The sequence below is a fragment of the Pteropus vampyrus genome, unplaced genomic scaffold, assembly GCF_000151845.1.
Source record: "Pteropus vampyrus isolate Shadow unplaced genomic scaffold, Pvam_2.0 Scaffold498, whole genome shotgun sequence".
NCBI classification, from domain to species: domain Eukaryota; kingdom Metazoa; phylum Chordata; class Mammalia; order Chiroptera; family Pteropodidae; genus Pteropus; species Pteropus vampyrus.
This window is the reverse complement of record NW_011889279.1, coordinates 372,755-395,634: the sequence shown is the minus strand read 5'-3', so window position 1 is coordinate 395,634 and position 22,880 is coordinate 372,755. Positions and strand designations below refer to the sequence as shown.

General features: G+C 38.2%; 1 protein-coding gene across 1 annotated transcript in view; it reads right to left on the bottom strand.

Moving 5' to 3' along the window:
- The window catches only part of SLC1A3 (solute carrier family 1 member 3), an 81,052-nt gene extending 62,489 nt beyond the window's left edge, over positions 1-18,563 (bottom strand). Inside the window, exons 1-2 of the mRNA XM_011382969.2 lie at positions 18,430-18,563; positions 16,572-16,844 (exon numbers count right to left, since the gene is read on the bottom strand). Of these exons, the coding sequence (XP_011381271.1) occupies positions 16,572-16,752 (181 nt within the window). The 5' untranslated portion in view covers positions 16,753-16,844; positions 18,430-18,563. The remainder of the gene's footprint in view (positions 1-16,571; positions 16,845-18,429) is intronic.
- Between the last annotated feature and the right edge of the window lie 4,317 nt (positions 18,564-22,880).

Here is a 22,880-nt window from a genome sequence, read left to right as displayed (position 1 = left end):
GAAAACCAGTGCATTTAGGGAATATGACCGTATTGATTCATGTTATCAACTTACTTTCCCAATGGCTTGGCACAGCAGTTTAATGCTCCATTACTGAAGAGAAGACTTTATTTCCTGTATCTCCAGGAACAGAGAGCATTATTGTAAAAAAGTTGTTAAAACAAGCAAAATTTAGGAATGTGATGAGTAAATAGCATGTATTTTTGTTTTCCTTTGAAGTTACTTAATATCTAATGATGTTGACCATTTTTCCTAATTGTATTTCTCCAAGCATTTTCTCAATCCTAATAGTTGAAGAGTATATTTATGTGTGTGTATGTATTTGGCTTAGATTTTCTATATAATAAAGATAATTACCCTTTGCCTTTGTATAAAGTAATATTTGCTAAAGCTGTTTTTATAATTTGCTTGCCATATATTATTACTTTAAAATATATAGGTGTTTTGCATTTTTATAATGTCTGTGTACCTTTTATATTAGGTGATTTCTACAAGAGTTATAAACTTTTAATTTTCCTCCCCCTCCCAAGTTTAATAAATCTTTAATTCATTTTTCTTTCTTTGTTTGCTTACTTTGTTTTAAAATATTGAACCTTTAATCTTCCTGGAACTTGGTTTGGGGTAAGGCACTTAATTATGAGTTTCAGTGTACATTATTCAATACAGCAGCATCGACAGCACATAAGGATCATAAAAGGCTCTGGTTATAAATGGATCTTTCCTGCTTGTTCATGTAAACCCCAAGTTGCACTGAGATAAGTGCCTCATCTTATAGTAAATCAATACTTATAAAGTTTACTTGCTAATCAAATGTAGTTTCACTGGAATTGATTATGTTTTCTAATCTTTATTTAAATGCATTTAAACTTTTGTCATTCAGTTATAACAAAAATATGCAGAGGAAACACAAGAAACTCATTTCGGTCATTTGGGATTTGAACATATTAAGCTATTAGAAATTTTAGATATCCTCCAAGTAACAATTAAGACCAGGTTTGGTTTTACAAGTTCATCTTTAACTATTAGAAATGTATTCGCTCATATACAATGAAGGTGGGTAGGAAGATCCAGGCTAGTCCAGAAAATCTATTTAAGTTATAATTTAGAAAAAAATTGATAGATTAGCTGCTCTACTAATGATATAGGTTCTAGGAGCAAAAGACAAGGCAGTGTAGAGGAAGGAAGGGATTAGTTTTTCTAAATACTAGGAGCACCTGATCCCATCCCCTGAAGTCTAGTCTGTGCCAACACTGACTCTCGTCTACTCTCTACAACAGCACCAGCTGTATCGAGACTCTTTCTCTGCTTGGGTGCTTCATATACCTTCCCTCCTCTTCCTTCATCAAACTCCACATTTACTCAGTTTTCATCTAGGAGGGAAAGTAAGTCAGCTTAATGAATGGATCCTGGGCAACGTATGAATGACAAAGTCTCTTAATTCTCCAATCTGTCAAATAATACCTGTCAGAGCAACAGCAAGACAGTCAGGGAGGCAAAGTCTCAAGAGGTAGTGATATTTTTCTTCTGTTTCCTTTCAGTCAACAAGCTGGTCTTGGTTAGACGTATAGTTCTGGCATCAACTACTCTAGAATGTCTCAGTTTCTTTACATTCTCCAATGTAAAGATGCAGAACCCACATTTTCTAAAAGCTCTTCTTTATAGTAGGAATAGCAGAGAGAAGACATCATTTATTTATCAGGGATAGTTTTAGGTCAAATGCTTTGAAGACAGGAGTTGTTTAGAGTAATAGCCATTGCAAACACACTTTGAATCAGTTTTGTCCCTGACTATGTTTTGGTCTGCTTACTCTCTCTGGGATTACTAAATGAGCCATTTCTACCCTTTGAGAAGAGGATGGGGAAGAAGAAAATCTACTGAGCCTTTACTTTGTGTTAATGGTGGCAAGATCCTCATCACAACTTTGTAAGGTAGATACTATCATATCTATTTTAAAGATGAATGTACTGATGCTCAGAAGTTAGTTAACTTGTTCAAGGTTATAGATTATTACATTGTAATGCCTTTCAAACACAAATACATCCTTGCAGCCTGGGCCCGAGGACAATCCTCAAACGAGCCTGGTTCTTAGGTTTTCAGCATCTCTAACCCCTAAATTGTGGAAGCATCTGAATAATAATCTTGGATCTGCTAGAGGTGTCTTGGAGGCACCCAGCACATCTTGGAACCCATCATAGGTCCGACTTAGAAGGACCTCAAAATATGGTTATTTGTACCAGATCACTATTTAAAATAGTTACACTAAATCCCCTTTTATGGAATTATTTAACTAAACTTATATGAAATTTATTAATTATAATGGCATGCCTTTTTCTTCCATGGCATGTATTTTAATTCTTGGAAACCATCAGTAACAAAGGTGGAAAGGACATTACATAAAAACATGCTTCAGGTTCCCGCGCTTGATGACAACAGCTAACAGTTTTCAGTGCATATAAGATACCAAGCCCTCACAGATACCACAGAGCCAGTACTAGCAATACCCACAACTCACAGATAAAGAACCAGAGTCACTGAGAGGGCAGGTAAACTGTCGAAACCACACAGGTGGTACAGGGTGGAGCCACAGTCAATATAAAGAGGGATCGATTTGTTTCCCCAAGTGAGTAGCTGAGGCAGTCTTCGCACCCATGCCGTTGGGCTCCAGGCCCCAGACTTTCATCCATTATGCTGTACTCACGGCCTCTCAATGGTCACGGTACTAATTTAAAGGGCCTACGTTAGTACACAACCTTTTGCTTACCTTTTCGTTCTATTTTGAATGAGGTTAACTAAATGGAGGGCTTAAGTTGGGGACAGGTTTTGTTGACTTTACTTAATGAAGTCAATGTCTACCATTTTTCAATTCATTCATTGAATGAGTAAACAAAAGATAAACAAAAGACATTTTTCTTCAGCTTTCTGCTCTGACGGGCAGAAGTCAGAAGTGCTAAGCTCAGCCAGCTATCGGCATCAAAGCAAGAGGAAATGATCCGAATGCGAAGATCGCTTTTTTGGGTAAGCCGTTCAGGTTTCTGATTACATTCCAGCCCAGCCATGAAAAAAAAAACCTTCCCTGAAACACATTCTCACAGCCTGATGCACAGGCTTCTCAGAGCCCCCTACACTCTGCCCTTCTGATCAATTCGAGGTAGTGGGGCACGGGAGGCCTGCTTCCCTTTGGTGAAGCGGCACATTGCCTCTGCAGAGCTGAACTCCATTAGTGAGCACTTATTTGAAGCACATTGATTGATGTTCCCAGAGCTAATAAAAACCTTTACAGCCACCAAATCTTTAGTGCAAAAGAACAGATGCTTTATTATTGATTACTCTGCAAAAATAACAATAATAACCAGAATGACTTCCCCACAGGATTTGTTAGAGCTGACGCAAACTTTGCAAAGTTTCCGTCTTGGTACATTTTGTAAAGCATAGATGTCACAAGCAACAGCTCAGTCAACAGTCTTCCATCATTCCTGTTTTAATATTTGAAGAAGATTTCTAGAATCTAGTAAATATCTTAACTGGAATGTTTAAGGTGATCAAAATTAACTCTGCTGGTTGAATGCCATGAACACAGATGTATTTTTATTTAATTTTTTTTCCTCTCCAAATGTGAAAAGCTCAAGAAGGGAGTACTTCAGGGGTTCACTGTTTCCCATGAGGAGTCTATACAACAAACATTTCTTTGGAAGATTAAATATCACTTTGCTTTCTAAACTAAGACACAATGTGCACACAGAAGCCTCAGAGAGAACACATTATGTGCTTGCTTTTGAAAGCCAAACACACAGGAGTTAAAAGCTAAAGAACTATTTTATGAATTTGGTCCATATTTAATCTGAAAAAAATTATTGAAAATATTAAAAAGCCAGAAAAGATTTAAGAGTAAAAGAACGAGGCACAATTTGAGGTAAAATTTGGACCAAATCATCCTATTTATCTTTTGGTAAATGCTAGAGTTTGAAATAGTAAAATTTTACTAAAGTTCCTACCTCAGCTCCAAATTCTGTCATGAATAGATTGGCAGAACAAAGCCTTCTAGAATTATTACTCAGAATGCAAAATTCTTCAGAAAAAGAGATGATGCCCCCAAAGAGCTCAGATGCCAGAAGAGAATCTAAAAGTAACAGCGGCATTGATCTTGAGAGAAGGACCTCACATTCTGAAGCCGGACATTAGAAAACTACCAAATATGCCCACTCAGAATGGGTCAACTAGCTCTTCTAGCATTTACATTGTAAACCAGTCAAAGGTCATTCAAACTCATACTCAGAAAAAGCTAGGCCTATAGCTTTTTAGCCAGAAAGGGGACTATGCTTGCCACTTGAATGCAAGATAGCTCAAGGAAATAATAGTAATACATATTTTTGTTGATAGTGCACCACTGGTTTTACATGACAAAATACTATTTCCAGCTAGGAACTTTTTCATTTTTGTAACAAAAAACAAATAACAAAAACAAAACAAAAAGCAAAGCAAATCAAAACAAAAAACCCTAGCACTACTTTAAGGTTACAACAATCGTTAGACATAATGTGTTAGATTTAATGTATGACATAACAAAATCACAGGAGTGATATCCATCACCTTCGCCATATTCTGTTGGTTAGAAGCAAAGTCACAGGTCCCACCTACACTCACAAGTGAGCTGCAGAGGGTGGTTAGGGGTAGGGGTCTGTCTAACCTGCGAAGTCTCTAGGCCTCCTCACCAAGCTGCTTGTTCTGTGATATAGACACACTCATAGAGAAGATGCTCTCTGGATGTTTGGTGAACAAGCGATACGGGGATTCTAGTCCTGGCCCTGCTTTTAACTCTCTAGAGGACCTTCCCTATGCCTCAGGTTTTTTCCCTCCTAATTTATAAACAAAGAAGTCTCCAAAATTTAAACGTCACCTTCCTTCTTGCCTGGACTATTCCAGGAGACTTCCAACTGGTATCCCTGCTTCCACTTTGGATTCCCTACACTCTATTCCCAACACAAAACCCAGAAGGAATCTTTTACAACCTAGGTCGGAATGTCACTCCTCTCTGCTCTGTCCACTGGCTTCCAGTCTCTGTGGAATAAAAGCCTAAGGCCGTTCAATGGCCCTACCTGGCCTGCTCCCCCAGCTCTTCATACTCAGAACTCATCTCCTACTCCGCTCGCCTTCACCTCTGTTTCAGCATTTGCCTCCTTGCTGTTCCTCTGCCACCTTAGACATGATCCCACTTTATGGCGCTTGTACTGGATCTCCCCTCTGCCTAGAACCGTCTTCCCAGATACGCACAAGGTTTAGTTCCTTTAAGACTTAGTTCAAATGTTATCTTCTTAATAAGGCCTATCCTGAACTTTCTTCTCCCTTATCTGGCTTTACTTGTTTCAATAGTTCTTATTACCTTCCAAAATACAATATAATTTTTAAATTTATTATGCTCATTGTTTATTGTTGTCTCTGCCTGCCAAAATATAAGATCCAGGAGATTTTCTTTTTTTCAGTTTTGTTCACTGATGTATATTAAAACCTTAAAACAGTTCCTGGCACATAATCAGTGCTCGATATATCGAATGAACAAACAGGATGACTTATTCTCTTTCAGATGATCAGTACTCATTAGTACCTGCCCCTAGCTGGGGCTGAACAGTTTCCTGGATGGTGTGAATCTTATTTCCTACTGCTCTCCGTGAGCATGAGAGCCTACCCTTAGGAACAGCCTTCTTTCCCAAACTGCGATTTCTCTCTCATGGTGAAACTGGTTCTTGACTGAACTATAATTGCTCTTATGTTTAGATTTCTAGATTCACAACTTGGAGTGATAGCTCCTGATCCCTGATTCTCTCACAAGGCAGTTTTTTTGAATATGAAGGACAGCAAGTACCACGCTGTAGACGGATCATGGACTAAGAGTCAGAGATGAGGTTCAGGGCCTGATACTGCAAGTACACTATGCTTGTAGATACTTTACTTAAATGATTTAATCTTCATATATATCCTACAGGATTTAATATCACCATCTCAGGGATGAAGAGACTGAGCCCTAGACAGAATAAGCCATTCGTCCAAGGTTACATGGCCATTAAGTGATGTTGGCAGAATGGGGTTTCAAACTTTGATTTGCTTGTTTCCACGGCCTATATCTTCAAATTACATAATCATTTTGGGCCTCTTAATTTATTTTTTAACCTGAAAAATGGGAGGGATCGATCAGAGCAGGCAGTATCTAAGATCCTCTTGAACTTCAATATTCTCGGCTAAATATTCTGCATTTAAAAGAACCATGTAAATAAAAAAAAAAAATTATAAATCTTAGCTGCTTTATATGAATTCATCTTGTTTCTTCTAATGAATTCTAAAGTCCTTGATGATGCATATGAAAGCATTGCGTTAATAAGTCAAAAATGCTTTATCAGTTTTGCCATTACAGTTATTATGAGAGGTATGCAATAAATAATCGAGAGATCAAATAAGTTTCTATTTCAGAACTTGGCTAATTTGGAGAAGTCATAAGCCAGCCTAATGAAGCTGGTAGACATAAAGTTCCATTAGCTTGTATTTACAAAGAGGGCAAGGGCATAATGGTGAATTTACCTGCCTAAGGGGTTCGCCGGTCCTTGGGCTTTTGTTTCAGCCCAAACTTCCAGGCATTTTCTGGTGAGAAGCTACTGTTTGAGGCAACTTTTCAACCCTCCCCCACTCCTCTGTTCCCACATCCTTCAGAGATTTGGACCCTGGCTTGGCTCATTCTTTTGTCCTTTGGTATTTCCTGTTGCTGGAGGTGGGAAATACCTGCTCCAGCCTTGTTCCACCACTGGTGCCCAGATGAACCAGCTCTGGGTGACAGAGGACCAAGCAGGGTGCAGATGCAGACTCAAATCCACATGGCATGCAACTCTAAGAAACAACTGTATCAGAAGAATCTTGGAGTTCTGAAAAGCCTGGTGATGTCTTCCTAAAATTGCACTAACATAGGCTATTGTAGGATGGCAATTTAATTTACAAATAATCCTACAGGTCTTTTAAAGGTCCAATCCATTGTCATTTAAAATAATCTATTTTAGAAATAGCAACTAAAATCATCAGAACCAGTTGTCTTCCTTTCTGGTAAAAAGAAAAAAAAAAAATACTGTTCTGAGTGAGTAGAAACTGGAAGTGAAATGTAATGTAAAACTTCCTAAGTTCCTCTTATGCCTTCGGCTTGTCTGTCACATGCTCGCCAGCCCATACAAACGGCAAAGGCCACTCATCTCTACCCCTGGCAGTGGCAGCAGCGTGGCAAACTCTTTTTTAAATCCCACAATTTGGGAGAGTAAATCACAACCTTTATAGGGTATAAATTAGCAGTACTTATCGAAATTACAAAGGTGTATACTTCAGTCTCAGCAATATCACTTCTAGAAATGAATCCCACAGATACACTTTACTCGGGTGAAAAAACTTTTATACAGGATTATTCATTACTCCATTTAAAAAATAATGTCTAAGGGTTGGAAAGAATCCAAGCATCTGGGAATTGCTTAAATACACTGTGGTTCACCCATGCAATGCAGCCCCAAGGGAGATCGAGGAGGCTCTTTATGTGTTAATTAGAAATGATATCCAAGAAATATTATAAAGTGAAATAAGCAAGGTGTGAAGTGGGCTATATACACTATGCTACCATTTGTATATAAAAGGCAAGAAAAAAAGGGTAAATATGTATTTATTTTTATGCTCATAAAAAAACTCTAAAGACACACAGGAACTGATAACAGGGTAAACTGGGGCACATGAGTGGGTAGCATACTTTCATTCCATACTCTTGTATTTTTTGATTTGGGCAGTATGCATTGATTTACTTCATAAGTAAAATAACAAAATAAATAAGCAAAAAGTGGTCCACAATTAGAAAAGATCTTACTGAATTCTATTCTACATTTTTTCTCCTAGATGCCTGGATCTTTCTAAAAAGTCACTTTCGGTCTGTGTTGGTTTTGCCTCAATCATGCTTTAATTTGCTTTAACAATGAATTTACTCAGTTTGGGCCATGGAGAAGAAAGTCACTAGTTGTGCTAAGATTTACAGTAAGTAGATCACTTTCTAACCCAAAAGCTCTTTTTCTGGAGATAAGGAAGTGAATCTATGGAAACACTTTGAACTCAATTGTTATAGACTCATGTGCTACTTCAACCCATTAGCCCTTGGAGTTTAAAGCCACCAAAGCTGAAAATTCATATTGTAAACTACTCTGCAGAGGTAACACACTTGCTCATCATATTGTGTAAAGCATCGCAATGCCAGAACTCACAGAGCCCTGGGAAGTTTACTGAATCTCAGCTTCGTTTACATGACTACTTCGTTTGCCTTAAAAAAGCAAACCTAAGAACACAAAAATAAATAGATAAGAAGACAACTTTGGTCAGAGGCACTCTCTTCCAAGACTCATTTCCTTCCAAATGCCTTTACCTTTACGTTCATCAACAAGAACACACACCAGCAAGCACATGTATCCCTGAGGTTTTGCCTTCCTTGCTTTAAAGATGGAATTTCGAGTAACGCAATGTGTCTAAAAGCAGGCGCCATCTTTTCAGGGTGAGAAGGGCAGCGATCGTGCATCTCTGCTCTCATTAGGGATAAATGAGCTTCATCTTACGAGATTCTGAATACAAAGTTTCTCACTAATAGCCCACTGTTTTCTCTCTGGGAAGCAGCAGCAGTTTGTGGCCTGAATCTTGGAGAACTGGAGAAGTCTCTTTGGGGACCAGAAGAATGGAGTTGCTCTCTCTGGAGACAGAAACTCAGTCTGGAAATTCAAAACTTACGTGTGCTTTTCAACTCAGTGCTCCTAAATTTACCTTTGAATCTTTGATATGATACACAGAGGAAAAAAGGAGTGCCTTTTCCCCACTTTATCTTAATTCCTCCAGGGTATGTCTTCCTTTATCTAGTTTTGCGGGTTTTATTCTTCTCTTTTGGTTCCAAAACCACTTGAGCACATCTCTTGTTGGGCATAGTGATGAGAATACTCTTGGTCTAGGGAATAGGCTCTGGGCAATTTTGATAGCACTGACACTTGACATAAAACTCATAATTTTTATCCTCAATGAGCACAATGGCAAAACTTTGTGTCCTGAAGTGCTCTGTGTGTTTCCTCATCTCCCAGCAATGATATAGCTACCAGACCAAATACTCGATGAATGATAGCGCCCCAGTGTTCCATTGATATCAAGTGCTCCAACTCCTGGAATGTACAACTTGGAAAAGATAGTACTTAGATTCCAGGTACCTCTTCCAAACAGTGTGGGCTCTTCACAGCCTTGTTTGCTCTATAGTGAAAACAAAGGTCCCTGATATTCCTTCTCTGATTTATGAGAGGTGGGCAGAAGACTAAAGAGCAGAAGTGGCTTCTGCAGAGGTGTGCCTCAGCAGAGGTGTGTCTCAGCAGAGGTGTGCCTCAGCTGTGTCCTCAAATATAGGTGGGGAAACATTGATCATCGTATCCAGAGTCAACAGCTCAATGGTCCTCAAGAATTCAAAGCAAGAGAAGGAGATGTTAGATTGGAGACACTGGCTAGGATGGGTTGGGAGAGAATCAGTATAGGGAAAAGGTCTTTCCAATTGTATAGCGACATGGACTGAAAAGAAAACACTTGTGTATCTTATTCTATGCATTCTGATTTAGGGGAAGGCAAGTTGGACTTTAGATGATAGAATTTTGGAGTTGGAAGCGGACATTAGTCCAAATGTCCTTTGATGATGAAAAAATATGAGGCCCAGAGATTTGTCTTAAATCATAAAGTGAGTTAGTTGATGGCAGACCTGGGTCTGTAATCAGGACTTAGATTCTTAGTCCTTTCTCAGCTGCATTCCAGACATTTGCAGATACTGATCAGAACAGGGATGAACTGGCCACGAACTTACATTGCTACAAAGTGCAATTGGGACAGCGCTTTATAAACCGTAACACTGCAACAATGAAAGGTATTATTACTGCTGGTAATTGTTATGGACACACCTGCTTATTTGATTTCCCACTTGAAAGAGAAACGAATTTGAAATTGCCTGCTCAGTTTTCTCATGATCTAAATTAGCAGGAAGAAAGGAGAGCAAAATAAAATCCAGAGATAATCTTGGAACAACATTAAGTCTTCTACCCTCTACTTCAAAGTAACTTTTACCAACTCTGTTAGAAACCAGCAACATTCCTAAGTTTCCAGAACCCCTTATCTTGTCTGCCCCTACTCTGATGGGGGTGACAGTTAATGAGCAGTAGACACAAGAACACTGGAGAAAAGGAGAAACCAGGGAGGTGGTAAGCTCTCAGATCGGTCCCAAGTGGTATGAACAAAGATGCACTGTCGAGTATCTTAAAACATTTATTGAAAACATTTTCTCATTTTCCTGAGAGAGACATCTGCTATCAGGCAAGCCCTCCATTGAGCTCTCTGTATTATGATAACAGTTGCCTGGGGATTACTTTCTGCTTTGTCTCAGCAGGCCAGGTAGGTAAGGGACCGATAATGATGGTATCACTTACTCTGAGGCTTTCATCTCTGCCTCTCAAAGCCCTTTACAACTATTAAGTCTCTTCCTACAACTCTCTTGGCTCTCTTCTCCAACCAAGGAAATAAAAGCCACTTCTAGGCCTAAACCAGGTGACCATCTTCTTCTTTTCCTTATCCCTGTTCTTCTTACATCCCGGGTCTCAGTTTCCTGGCAGATCACCATCATCAAATCAGTGTGTCTTTTCACTCAATGCCATAGGAAAGACAGAAGCAAAAGACAAGGGGTTTACAGTTTCTACGGATATTTTATCTGCCAAGCATTTACGAAATTATTTAAGGTTGCATGTTTGTAAGTGGCAGAACTGGGACACAAATCTTGGCAGAGAGGTGCTATAATTATTTTATTTTACACATTAAGAAATAGAGGCTCAGTTCCAGAACTGGGACATAAAGCTAAGTGCCTGACTCCAGAATCCATAGCTCTGATCCACTCTCCGATACTGTACTGGATTCTACCCCTACGAGAGAAGGCAGCTCCCTAGAATGGTTTTTGAGAAGGTGGAAGAGAGGGCTGGGATCCAAGTGTGCCATGAGCACATGTCAGGTATTCCTGTATCTGAGAAATTTCTGTATTTCTGCTCCCTGGGGGAGAAGATGAAGAAGAAAAAAATCAGACTCTAGGCCTTACAGTCTACCCCTCTGTCACGTTTCCAGAGCAGTGCATTGCAAGTCCACACTTGGCTCTGAAGGCCTAACCCTTCCCTCCAAGCCCTCTGCCTAGAGAGCGTCTGTGAGTGGTGGCAATGGCTATCTAGGGAGCCACCCTTCCCCCAGCTTCCGGAAGCTCTCTCTTTACCTTCTCATTCCCAGGAAGTGTTGAAGAAATCATAAATCTGAACCCAGAAATCTGTTCACCATTCTTTGGATTCCTGTTGTCAAACCTGTGTGGAGATGTCTTTTTCTTAGTAACCTGAGAGATTGTTGGCATGGTTACCAGACTGTGCCCACACTACTAACCGAAGTAGTTCGCTAGTTTGGTCCCACTATCAGTTATTTCCATGCAGCAGCTGACAGTTATCCAGCTAGATATTGCATAAATGTCTGAGAAACACAATACTACTGCAGCATTCCTGGGAGATGATTGCTTTTAGGAATAAAGAAGGTCTCTAGAGTTGATAGTGATCTGAGAATATTCTCACTTACTTACAGGGTAGCTTCTGCAGTAAGATAGCTTGGTTCATTGATTGTTATTCATTTAACATTCAAAGACAGAACCTGCCCTTGTTCAGTCTGGAGAGGATAGGAATACCTTCCAAACCTTTATGGTGAGCCTCTTGTGCTGTATCTTCACTGCAGTGGTGTCCTGCACCTCGAACTCAACATGCACCAAACTAAACTCATTATTCCCTGTCCCTCATCTTCCTGTATTCTACCTTTACTGGTGGCACCATCACCACTCGGTCACCCAAGCCAGAAATGGGACTATCAGCTTACAGTACACCTTTTCTGTCAACTCTCACAGGCAATGTCAATCATCAGGACTCAGAAAGACCCTCGTAATGAGTTCTCCATTCAAGTTCCCTTTCCATCCCTTCTGTTGATGCATCAATGCACATCTTTAACTACTTGCTGTAATAAAACAAGAACGAACATTCCCTGAGAGCAGAAACCAGCACCGAGAACAGTGTGGTGGATTAGAGTATGAACACTGAGCCAAGAAGGTGGATTTGAATCCCAGTCAATGTGCATCAACTGTGGGATAAGTGTCTCAACTTCAGTTTTCATATCTGTAAATGGAGAATAAAAACACCTCCAACTCTGGCTTGTGAATATTAAATACAGCTAATATACTAACAATGGTGCTTGGCACACAGTGTAAAATTGCAATATATATTATATGTGTAATGATAGTTGAGGAAACTGAGGCTTGGAGCAGTGAAATGCCTTCTTTAGGATCGCGCAGCTACTAAATAATGCAGCTGGTATATGCCAGGTCTAAAGTAACATGTTTTCCCCCCAGTGACACATCTTGGCCTCCCAATGTGGTCGTTAATAAGAAAGTAGAACCTCTAAAGTGCCAATACAGAAAGACATCATATATTGTGTAGAACAGTATGCATAATATGATCTCCTTTAAAAAAATGTTTAGAGTTAATTACAAACTTTCCTATTACTACCTCTGAACTTCGTATATTCCTTCGTCATCTCATTTCCATCCATCTCTCCTTCTAAACTACCTGAGGGCGGAGAGTCCCCACCGCATAGTGCAGGGCAGACACACAAAATTCAATAGTTGTTAACTTGCTGAATAGCATTGAATCTCTTAAAAAAATAATTAACTTGCTTAGTTAGCAGATAATAGCTAATAGCAGATAAAATATGAATCTGGTTAATGCATTCAACCATACAAAAACTTATTTAAAGTAATATTCCTTCCATGCCATTCCCCAGACACCCAGCTCTAATCTCAAGAGGCAGCCACGGTGGCCAGTTTCTTCACAGATACTTTACATTCTTCAGAGATATTATGGAATTGCACTGAATTTTAGAGCAATTTAAATTTATGCCAAAGATTACTAGGGAGTGGTGGGAAATGCTTTATGCACATTTAGTCAGTATGTTTTCTTTCCTGCTAAGTCACCAATTTCTTTCAAACCCATATAAGATAATCCAAACATAAACTCTGTGTGTGTGTGTGTGTGTGTGTGTGTGTGTGTGTGTGTGCGCGCGCAGAGGAAGGTGCTAGATGCTGTTTGTGAACTCTCTCAGGTAAAACCACCATCCAATTCTATGCAGTTCTATTTACAGATTCCTTTCCCTTGCAGCTGATCTTATGATCCATTTCTCCATAACTCTTTGGCCTGATATTTTATTTTCATTGTGCTTGTCGTTCCCCAGACTGGGAAAGAGTGGCATTCTATGACTTGAACATAACAACAAAAGACTTTCCCTGATTTCAGCAAGATGTCTGAGGTCACTCAAACACAACTTAGCACAGTTTGAAACAAGAAAGTGCTTCCTGGAGGAAGAAAGACAGTAACCACTCCTCTCAGTGTGGTTTTGTTAGACAGATGTCTGCAACAGCCCTGGAAGACACTTTCTCTAAGGCTTTAATAATGAACTTTCTTAAAGGGACTTAGTACTTGGCACTATCTGCTCCTATTACATGGGCTTTGTTACATGGGCATGGCCCATGCAGACTTTGATATCGTTTAGAAATAATATTAGAAATGTCCTTGCTTAGACATCAAGTTGCACAAGGGGTTCTATGCCTGTGCTGGCAGAGGAATTGGTACTAAATTATTTACAATTCTCTGCTTTATTCTGAATATACGGATTTACATTTCTCTACTTCTCTTCCATGATATTTTCTAGTTTCCATTTCTACATACCAAATGTACATTCCTTTGTACTTCTAGAAGACAAAACAAAATAGATTGAACAAAAAATTTACCCCAATATATAGGTTTTCCCAGTCTTTTTTTACTAAAAGTGATTAAACCTAAGAATTTGAGAACCAAGTAACAGCTATAGTTCTCATCTTTTGGGAAAATAACTATTTTATTCTTCCTTACTAGTATCTTTCTAGTTTATTCCTATGCTGCAGCAAATAAATTGGAAAGTTGGTGTTCAGACATGTTCTCTCCTTATTATTTCTTTTAGGGTGACGTAAACATGGTAGTACCCAGTGACAAGCTAAGTGAAACTGAAGGGTTCTTCCTTCTCTCCTAAATCTGTTTGCTACTAAGTTGTCTATTTGTGATTCCAAGTTTTTGGTGTAGACTCAGTGGTCTCTCTGACTGTCAATGAGCTCTTTTTATTTGTTTCTTTGTTAGTGCCTTTTTCTTGTTACTCTACCTCCTCAGTTTTCATTAGAAAAGCCAACCATGAGGGCATCCTGCCAAGTTATCTACCACAGCTCAGCCAACTCATTGCAGTTCTCACAAATCTTAGGAAAGTCCTCTTCGGGCTGGGAAATGATGCCAGAACACATAGAGAAAATGGACTCTCAAATCCTGGCATCTTCCTTCTACTAAAAATGTTATTTCTTTGTAATCACATAGGAACTTCCTTATCCACCAATATGCTTTCCATGTTCAGGTTTTATTACTCTTCATTCCTCTATTTAACTGAAACATTTCTGTCCTAGAATTTGATCTCTTCTCGTGTTTAGAATACCATTTGAATAAGCGTTTCTGCATCTTTTCCAAACATACTCCAGTATCACGAATCTCTATTATTATACATATAAGATTGCAAAATTAGTTATTAAATAAATGAGAAGGATGTGGTTTAATCATTTGTAGAAGGATTATAAGTTTTCTGCTGAATTTAATTGGGTAAATCACATAGTAAAATGACAATGCCATGTGAATGTATCCAGCAATGACTTGCTCATTGGCCTCCACATCTCTCACAAGATGTCAACTAGTCAGCAGAGCAGAGAGGCAGGATGCAGAGTGGCTGAGAGAATGGCCTCTGGCACCAGACAGCCTGAGTTTGACTTCTAGCTCTAGCATTTACTAGCTGCATGACTTTGGGCAAGTTGCTTGATTTCTCCATGATCAGTCTCCTTATCTATAAAATGAAGATCATAATAATCATTCCTACCCACTCACTTCATAGGCTTGCTTAAGGATTAAGTAAGTTAATATATGTAAAATACTTAGAAAGTAGCTGGAATAGTACTATATATAAAAGTTCATTATTATTATGTAGCTATTGCTTATTTTGACAACAACTATAATTCAAAACAAAAAAATGAGGTGACATGCTGCATTACACATCAATGTCAAAGACAATGACAAAATACTGAAATACTTCTTCCAGGAATGTATTCAAACCTGGGAACCCACTAAAGAAAGCCATTACTTCCCTGAGTCATCAAGACACTTTCTCTTTGAACACCTCTAAAATTAACTGAATAGTCATTTTTCATCAACTATACTAAAAGGAGCCAAAGATGTTGAGCAAGAATGTATCTAAGGTCTTGTGGCAAACTACTCTTCTGCTATATTCCTATTTGTCTGCAACTTAAGCATACTATTTTTCTTTTTTTGGATAAAGTTATAATTACATTTATATACTACAGAATTTTCTTAGTTTTTATTGTCATTACCTTTTTATATTTGATGGAGATCATGGCAAACACCAAGGAAGAGATTAAAACTATATACAAATGCCTCTTTTTTGGTGGAAGATTATTAGAAATTTGAGTTAAAGTTTTGTTTGTTTGTTTGTTTGTTTTTACAGCATGGCATTGATTTACATGTTTATCAGCCAAAAGATTTCTATATGAATTCACTCAAAAGTTCCAAGTACGTAAGTAGTTTTTTCAGCTATATTTTAAAGCAGAATCAATGCCACCCATAAATAATAAACTATAATTCAGATACCAATAAATTAAACAAAATGACACTGTTTGATTAGTATAGATCGCTGTCAACAATGCTAAATTTCTAAGAGGCTGAAACGTTTCAAAAAAGGTATAGCTATTTACGGCAGGCGCTTCAAGACAATGAATGAAAGAGATCTGTGTTAACATTTTCCCCAACTTACCTTTCCCAGTCACTTTATGAAAGAATGCAAACACATAAAAGATTTGGCCTTTATGTCTAAATGTTAGGTACTCAACTTCAAGTCAGCACCAGTTAGAATACGATTACTATTAGGGACTTGTATCTCTTTTTGGGTATACTAATTGTATAATTAGTTTTAAGTGAAAGTGACATTGTATAATGATGACATTTTGGGCAAGTCTAGAGGCTTGCTTATTTTTATTGTTATTTAACTGCTCAGGCCTAATGATTAAATGATCACTCTTTTGTCCTTACATGAGATGGGAAAACATTTGATTTACTTCTCTTTCCACACAATCATTTGATTTGCATAATGCCTAATGATGCTTCTTTTAGATTCCCATGTGTTTATTGCTCCAAACATGCCAACAGACTGTCATTTCATGGGGGGAAAAGAAGCTTCAAATTTAGAAGAAAACCTGGGCTATCATTTAGAATACCTACAATCAGTCCATTTGATAATATTCCCAGGCAGCCAGATACCCCAGAGAAACAAGATCCAGTTTTTTGGGTTGTTATCAAATGACTTACCCACAATGACTGCTGTGACAGTGAGCAGTACAAAAGCATTCCGAAATAGGTAACTTTTAACATCCTCCTTTGTGATGTTCTGCACTTTCTTCTTGGCCAAGAGTGTGCGTTTACGAACTCCTTGCTGGAATCTCTCCATCCTGCCTCCCATCCTGGGCTCTTCTCCATTGCTTTTAGTCATATTTTACTTCTTTAGAAGTGTCTCTTCTTCGTACTTCAATGTCTCGGAATCACCCCCAGAAAGTTAGACCTCTTTGATATTAGAGAACTCAGCTAGAGCAAGAGAGAAAGAGACAAGAGTTAGAGTCTCCAGGGGTGAGAAATCAGTGAGCTCCACACCAGGAGAAGCTGTTGTCAAACTGCATAATCTCAGGAGTCAGGGGCCAGAAAGTCACAATGCCAGTTTTCAAGGTTAGAATGTGCATATTTTACTGGACCACGTGGGAGAAGTGTGCATAAATTCAGAATATATGAGCAGAAATTTGTGTTCTATTTTTAAAAATACATCTTTCTCCTTCCAAAGAGGCTATAAAAGGGTTCATGGGAGCTGAGTTGACTGACCCTCAAGCCCCCCCTCCCCCCAGGACCTAGCAGAGTACTTTGCACAGTGTTCACCCTCAATAAATGTCCAACTGAACTGAATGCACAGGAAATAATAATTACTTGAAGGCCAATGCTGTATACATGGTGAAGGTATAACCGGGTCAATAAAGTGGATTAACATATTGACATTTCACAGTTGGAGCTTTCTGTTATATATAATAAAGTATTTTCTTCGTTAAGAAAAAAACCCATGATATTATCAAAGAGTGATATGGCCATGGAAAGAACACAAGTAGCCACAGGACTTGGGGAAATACATTTAACTATTTCACAGAGTAATTTAAAAAGTTTTCCTGTGAAGTAAGCAAAGTACTCTGGGCACATCTATAAATAATCTAAAATCACAATTGATTATTGTTACAAGTAGATCTCCTAAGTATTATTTGTCTTTGTGGCAAACATACTGAAGTCTTCTGAGGAAACTATTACCAGCTTCTAAGTATTTTAGAATTTAGGATTTTTAGAACCAATGAGGAGATGAATCCAATTTTCATTCCAAACATTACAGTGTGTGGTTTCTAGTTTCTTTAAAGCGCTCCTGGGTTATTCGAATATATCTGAGTAAATCTCTTCTTGGTGGAAACCCGACGTTTCGAAACATCAAGGGATACCTCCTGCTACTTTACAAGATTTCTTATCCATAATCTTTCCCATGGAGCAATCCAAGTAAAAATCAGTCCTGCCTGCGGACGTGTGTATCTGGCAACGCAAGTAGCCAGCGTGTGCGTCTGTGGGGGAGGTAACTGCAAAGGACTCCTCGGGAGCTTTTGGCAAATCCAAGTGTGGAAAGAAAAGATTTGCCTTAACAGTTTTGACTTTTAAATAAAATTACAGGGTGAGGTCAGAGGTAATGAGACTTGCAAATTATTTAAGACCTCACAGCAGATTAAAAGTCTAGGGAGAAATGAAGAACAGGAGACGCAAGAGACCAGATTTATTTATTTATTTTTACTAATCTCTGATTCCTTTTACCAGCCAGTCAGTCATTTTTAAAACAGACCAGCTCAGCCTTGATTGTTTCTAGATCTCTAACCACAATCTGACCCTAATCCGTCCTTGAATGACTCAACTCCAAATTAACAGAGAGCATAAATAGACACCACATGCGGATGACATGAAATTACTAACATGGACTTTATCTACCAAAATGGCTAGCTTTTACTCTCGCTACTCCTCTGCTAGGGAGACAAAATCCACTAACACAGAAGTGGAACGAGAAATTAAACTCGGCGGGAATACAGGACGTCGGACTTACCTTTTTCTGACTTTGTAACGGGTGGGAGATACCCCAGGCAATGACAAGGTGAATTTCCCGGCAGGTAGCAGCGGCGTAGCAAAACGCAGTGAGCCAGGCATGCATGTGCTCTGAAACTGCAAGTTACTATCAGGGCAACTTAAGAAAAGGGGCGGAGTCTGTGCCCGGGAAAGGGGGAGTGTGGAAAAATGAAAACACTGCAGGGAAAGGACGGGGGAAGTCCGAGGTTTCTGGAATATTGATTAATCTTGGCGCACCAGAGCATGCTTGATGGCTTTGTTTTGCTCCTTAGACCACTTTCACGCTTTGTCAGTTCACTTTCATTAGAAATGCAAAATCGGGACCAGGAAGAATTGAAGAATAAAGCGCACACACACTCAGAAAGCTGGAAGTCTTGATTAGAACGTTTCAAAGAAGATTTTTCTAAGGCTAAATTTAATTATCTCACATTATTACAGGTTTCCTCCCCTTAAGGAAACATGAGAGTGTGCTCTTTTGCCTGGTTGTACAACTGTTATGAAAGAGTCCCTCTTTTTGGAATTGGGGAAATAAGTGACATTTCTTGGGAAGACTCAGAACACAATCAAGTATGGAGGGGCAAAAAAAAAAAAAAATGCTTACTACAATTCTCTAAACTTGCCTAACGTTACTCAAAACACAAGATGAGACATGCCTCTGTTTAAGCAGTTTAAACTCTATTATAACAAATCTAATTTAGCTCAAACTGCCTGCCTTGCAAAGACTAAAATAGTTAGAAACGCAGACCAGGATCTTTGCTAAACTATAAAGTAAAACGCATTTTAAGACCAAGAGTGTAAATACACATTTGAAATTTTGTGTTTTCCAAAGATAACTTGCTGTGAAGATAGATGCCTCAATTTTAAAGGGTCCTAAACGTATCCAACCTTCCCCAACCCCAATCATTTTTAGGAACTAGAAAATTCTTATTGCCTTGAGACTGTAACTTGCACTTCTAGAGCATTTTTCTTAAGAAGGAAAATTGATTATGAAAATAGATTTTAAATTAAAAAAAAATTTTTTTTGAGTGTGACTCAGCTCCAAAACTTAGAACTTGTTTAACATGAAGAAAAAAGTTTAATAGAAACAAAAACTCATATCAAAACCTACAGCCAGGGGTCTGTATTTCTGTTCATTAAATCTCATATTCCCAATGCAACATCTACTTAGTTTTGTATGTGTTATCCCAAAAGGAAGTATGTCTTTTTCCATCATTAGCAAATCCACGGGGGAGTGTAAAGATATATCTCATGCCAGCTTCAACTGTTTCATGTGTGCCCTTTTGAATAGCTACTGTTTGGAAAGCAATGGAGAATCATGCAAATGCTTTAAAATTACAAATGAGCGGCAAATATAACAACTTTTAAATCTGGCATCATTTTAAGAGGTTATTGAAAATATATACTTGACGGTCCCAGCCCTCAGTGATTTTTCTTTCACCGATATTCTAGGTCACTTAGCATCTGTACCACATTGTTTAACACTTAATTATACTGTCATCTTCTGCTCTTTTCTTTTAAAAATCATGTTAAATTTTGGTTTCTCAACTAAATTATAAGTTCTTTGAGGACAAGAACCAGTTTTATGCCTGATACCTAGTAAACTTTAAATAACTCATATAAATGGATGGCATAATATAAGAGTACGAAACAAAATACTTTCCAAACTTCTGTGTTAAAACCAAACTACTAGTTTTTATATTAGCACTTCTGGCCTAACTACGTGGAGCAAATGTCATTTCTTAACACCACGACTACATTTTAAAGCATTTATTTACTATACTAAGTCTTATCTGAGCCATGAGTTTAAGACTAATTCGTCCACTTTTTTTTTTTTTTTTGGTGGAAGTGACTTGTATTTCAAAGAGAAATCTTGAAATGATTTTAAATAGAGTTTCAAGTTAAGTGGCATTTCTACTTTTTAATCCTGTTTTTCATAGGCAAGAAAAGGAACTAGAAAAACCATACTTTGGTTAGCACAGAGATGAGAAGGCTTTAGTACCCCCTTCTCCCCCACCCTTTTTTTTTTCTAATCTCTAAAGCTCGGTTAAAAACTATTTCATTATTTTAGTTTGCACACACGTTATGGGAGTCTGGTGTACTCTTGAGAAGTAATTCACCACTGAAAATTTTGTTGGCTGTAATAATACCTAATGAGAAAATGAGATGCAAAGAGTCTCAGTTCAGAGTTCATCTGAATTACAACATTTTAGTCTGGGGAAAATATTGGGAATTACTTCTTTTAAGCACCACTTTCTCTTTTGAGAAGCCATAACAATAATATGCCCTTGGGGCAAACTGGGTTTACTCAACACATATTTCTACCTTTCCCCCCACTTTATAAATAAAACCCTTGAGCATTAAAACATTTTTTTCTTCATGGAAATACTAAATAAATGAAAGATTAAAAAATTATGAGCAAGCCTCTGTATTTCATTTAAAGCTACTCTGGGTAGGAGCACAGAGCCAGGAATTCATATTAATTTTGGTATTTCAGAATGAAAAAAAACATATGTAGCAAATGTTGCTCCTTTTGAAAAGCCTTCCAAGGATTTTCTTTGAACATACTATTCATAAAGTACATTTAAGTAAATTCTTTTTTCTTTTTTTTGGCGAGACACCAACAGTTGCTTTTATTTTATTTTTCCCCCAAATTTATTTTTGTTTTTTAAATTATTATTTTTATTTTTCAATTTAGTTGACAGTCAATATTATTTTATATTAGTTTCAAATGAGCAGCATAGTAGTTAATCATTTATGTAATTTACAAAGTGATCCCCCCGATTAGTCTAGTGCCCACCTGGCACTGTAGTGTATATATATACACTATACATATGGTATAGTTATTACACTGTCATTAACTACACTCCCTATGCTGTACTTTGTATTTGTATGACTATTTCGTAACTACCCATTTGTAGTTCTTAATCTCTTCAAATCCAACCTCTCTCCTTAAATGGACCATTCCCATTCATTAGTTTGTAGTGTGTGGGGTCACGATTGACAAGGAAGTGCTATAACAGTACAGAACAGTCAAATTTTTAGCATTCATGATAAGGGAATTCTGGAATTTGAGGAAGAAAATGGATTAGAAAAACTTTTAATATTTATTAAATATTTTCCACTTTTATTTTTAATTTCATGAAGGATTTCGTCATTCCTTGTTCAAATAGCTTACATTTTAGGATCCTCACAAAGAGTGTCAATTCTCTCTCTAGAATCTGGAAACTATAGAACGTTATGACAATGAACGAGACCAGATTTAACCCCAGTGGAAGTACCAGAGATAGTGGGAGTGGCGTAGTACTGCGGTAGTTAGTTTTTAGTTTCCTCTTAAACTTTTTCCATCTCGGGTTTGAATGTAAAAGGAAAAGCAACAAAAAAAAAATCTGTGAATTCTGGTCGGTTGGATTTTTAACTGACTGGATTTATATTAAGTCCGTACGAAGCCCAAAAAACCCAGAGAGATGAACTATAATGAACTTTTATCGTATTCATTCATTCATTCATTCATTCACTCATTCAACAAACCTCGAGCAAGAACTGTGCTCTAAATACCAGTCCCTTTCCTCAAGGAGCCCACAAACACACACATCGTTATGCAGTGTCCAGTGGCAGGGCACCACAGAGAGTCATGGGACCTCTGTGCTGAGGCCTATTTACCAGGTCTCCTTACGAGACAGAGAACTCCTTGAAGGAGCTGTGCCTGGCTCAACATTGTATGTACAGAGGACCCAAAACACCAAATTAAAGAACTTAAACTCTACTCCTAGGTAAGAGGGAGCCACAGGATTGAAGCACAGGAGTGATTTTACTTTTAGGTTGATGCAAACCCTTTAAGTGAATACGACTTGAATTAAGGAGCCACAGGGAGGAAGAACATTTGCATACTGGTATTGTTCACACTCACATAAAAAAAAAAAATACAATATTACCATATGGAGGCCCATCCAGGGACAGACTAGCTTAAGACGAGACCACCTCTGTTAGATGAGATGTGTACTCTCCAGGTCACTTGGCCTGCCTGCTTTACTCATTTTAGTGCTAGGGTGTTCCCCTAGCACATCTAATGTTTTGAACTTCTGATGGAGTTTGAGAAGCAGTCTGAGCAAGGACTGAGGCCTGGGGGTCCCCAACAAAAAGGGGGAAAAGAACAAGAGGAGCTCCCTAAATAGAGCCACAGAAGGTGGGAAGTTATACCAACCATTTTTTCACAAGTTAGCTAAGAGCTGGACATAATGGTGGTCAAAATAAATTTAATGCATTTTCTTCATATTAAAACTAAGGAAGGTCTCCTTTTTAATGGAGATTTCACAAATGTTATTGCCATTAACTGTGACTTATATTGGGAAATGGCATTTTTCCCAGTTATTTAATGAACCAAACCTCTGAAGGAACATAATTTTGGTTCAGTTGGGAAAGATTGTGTAGGTT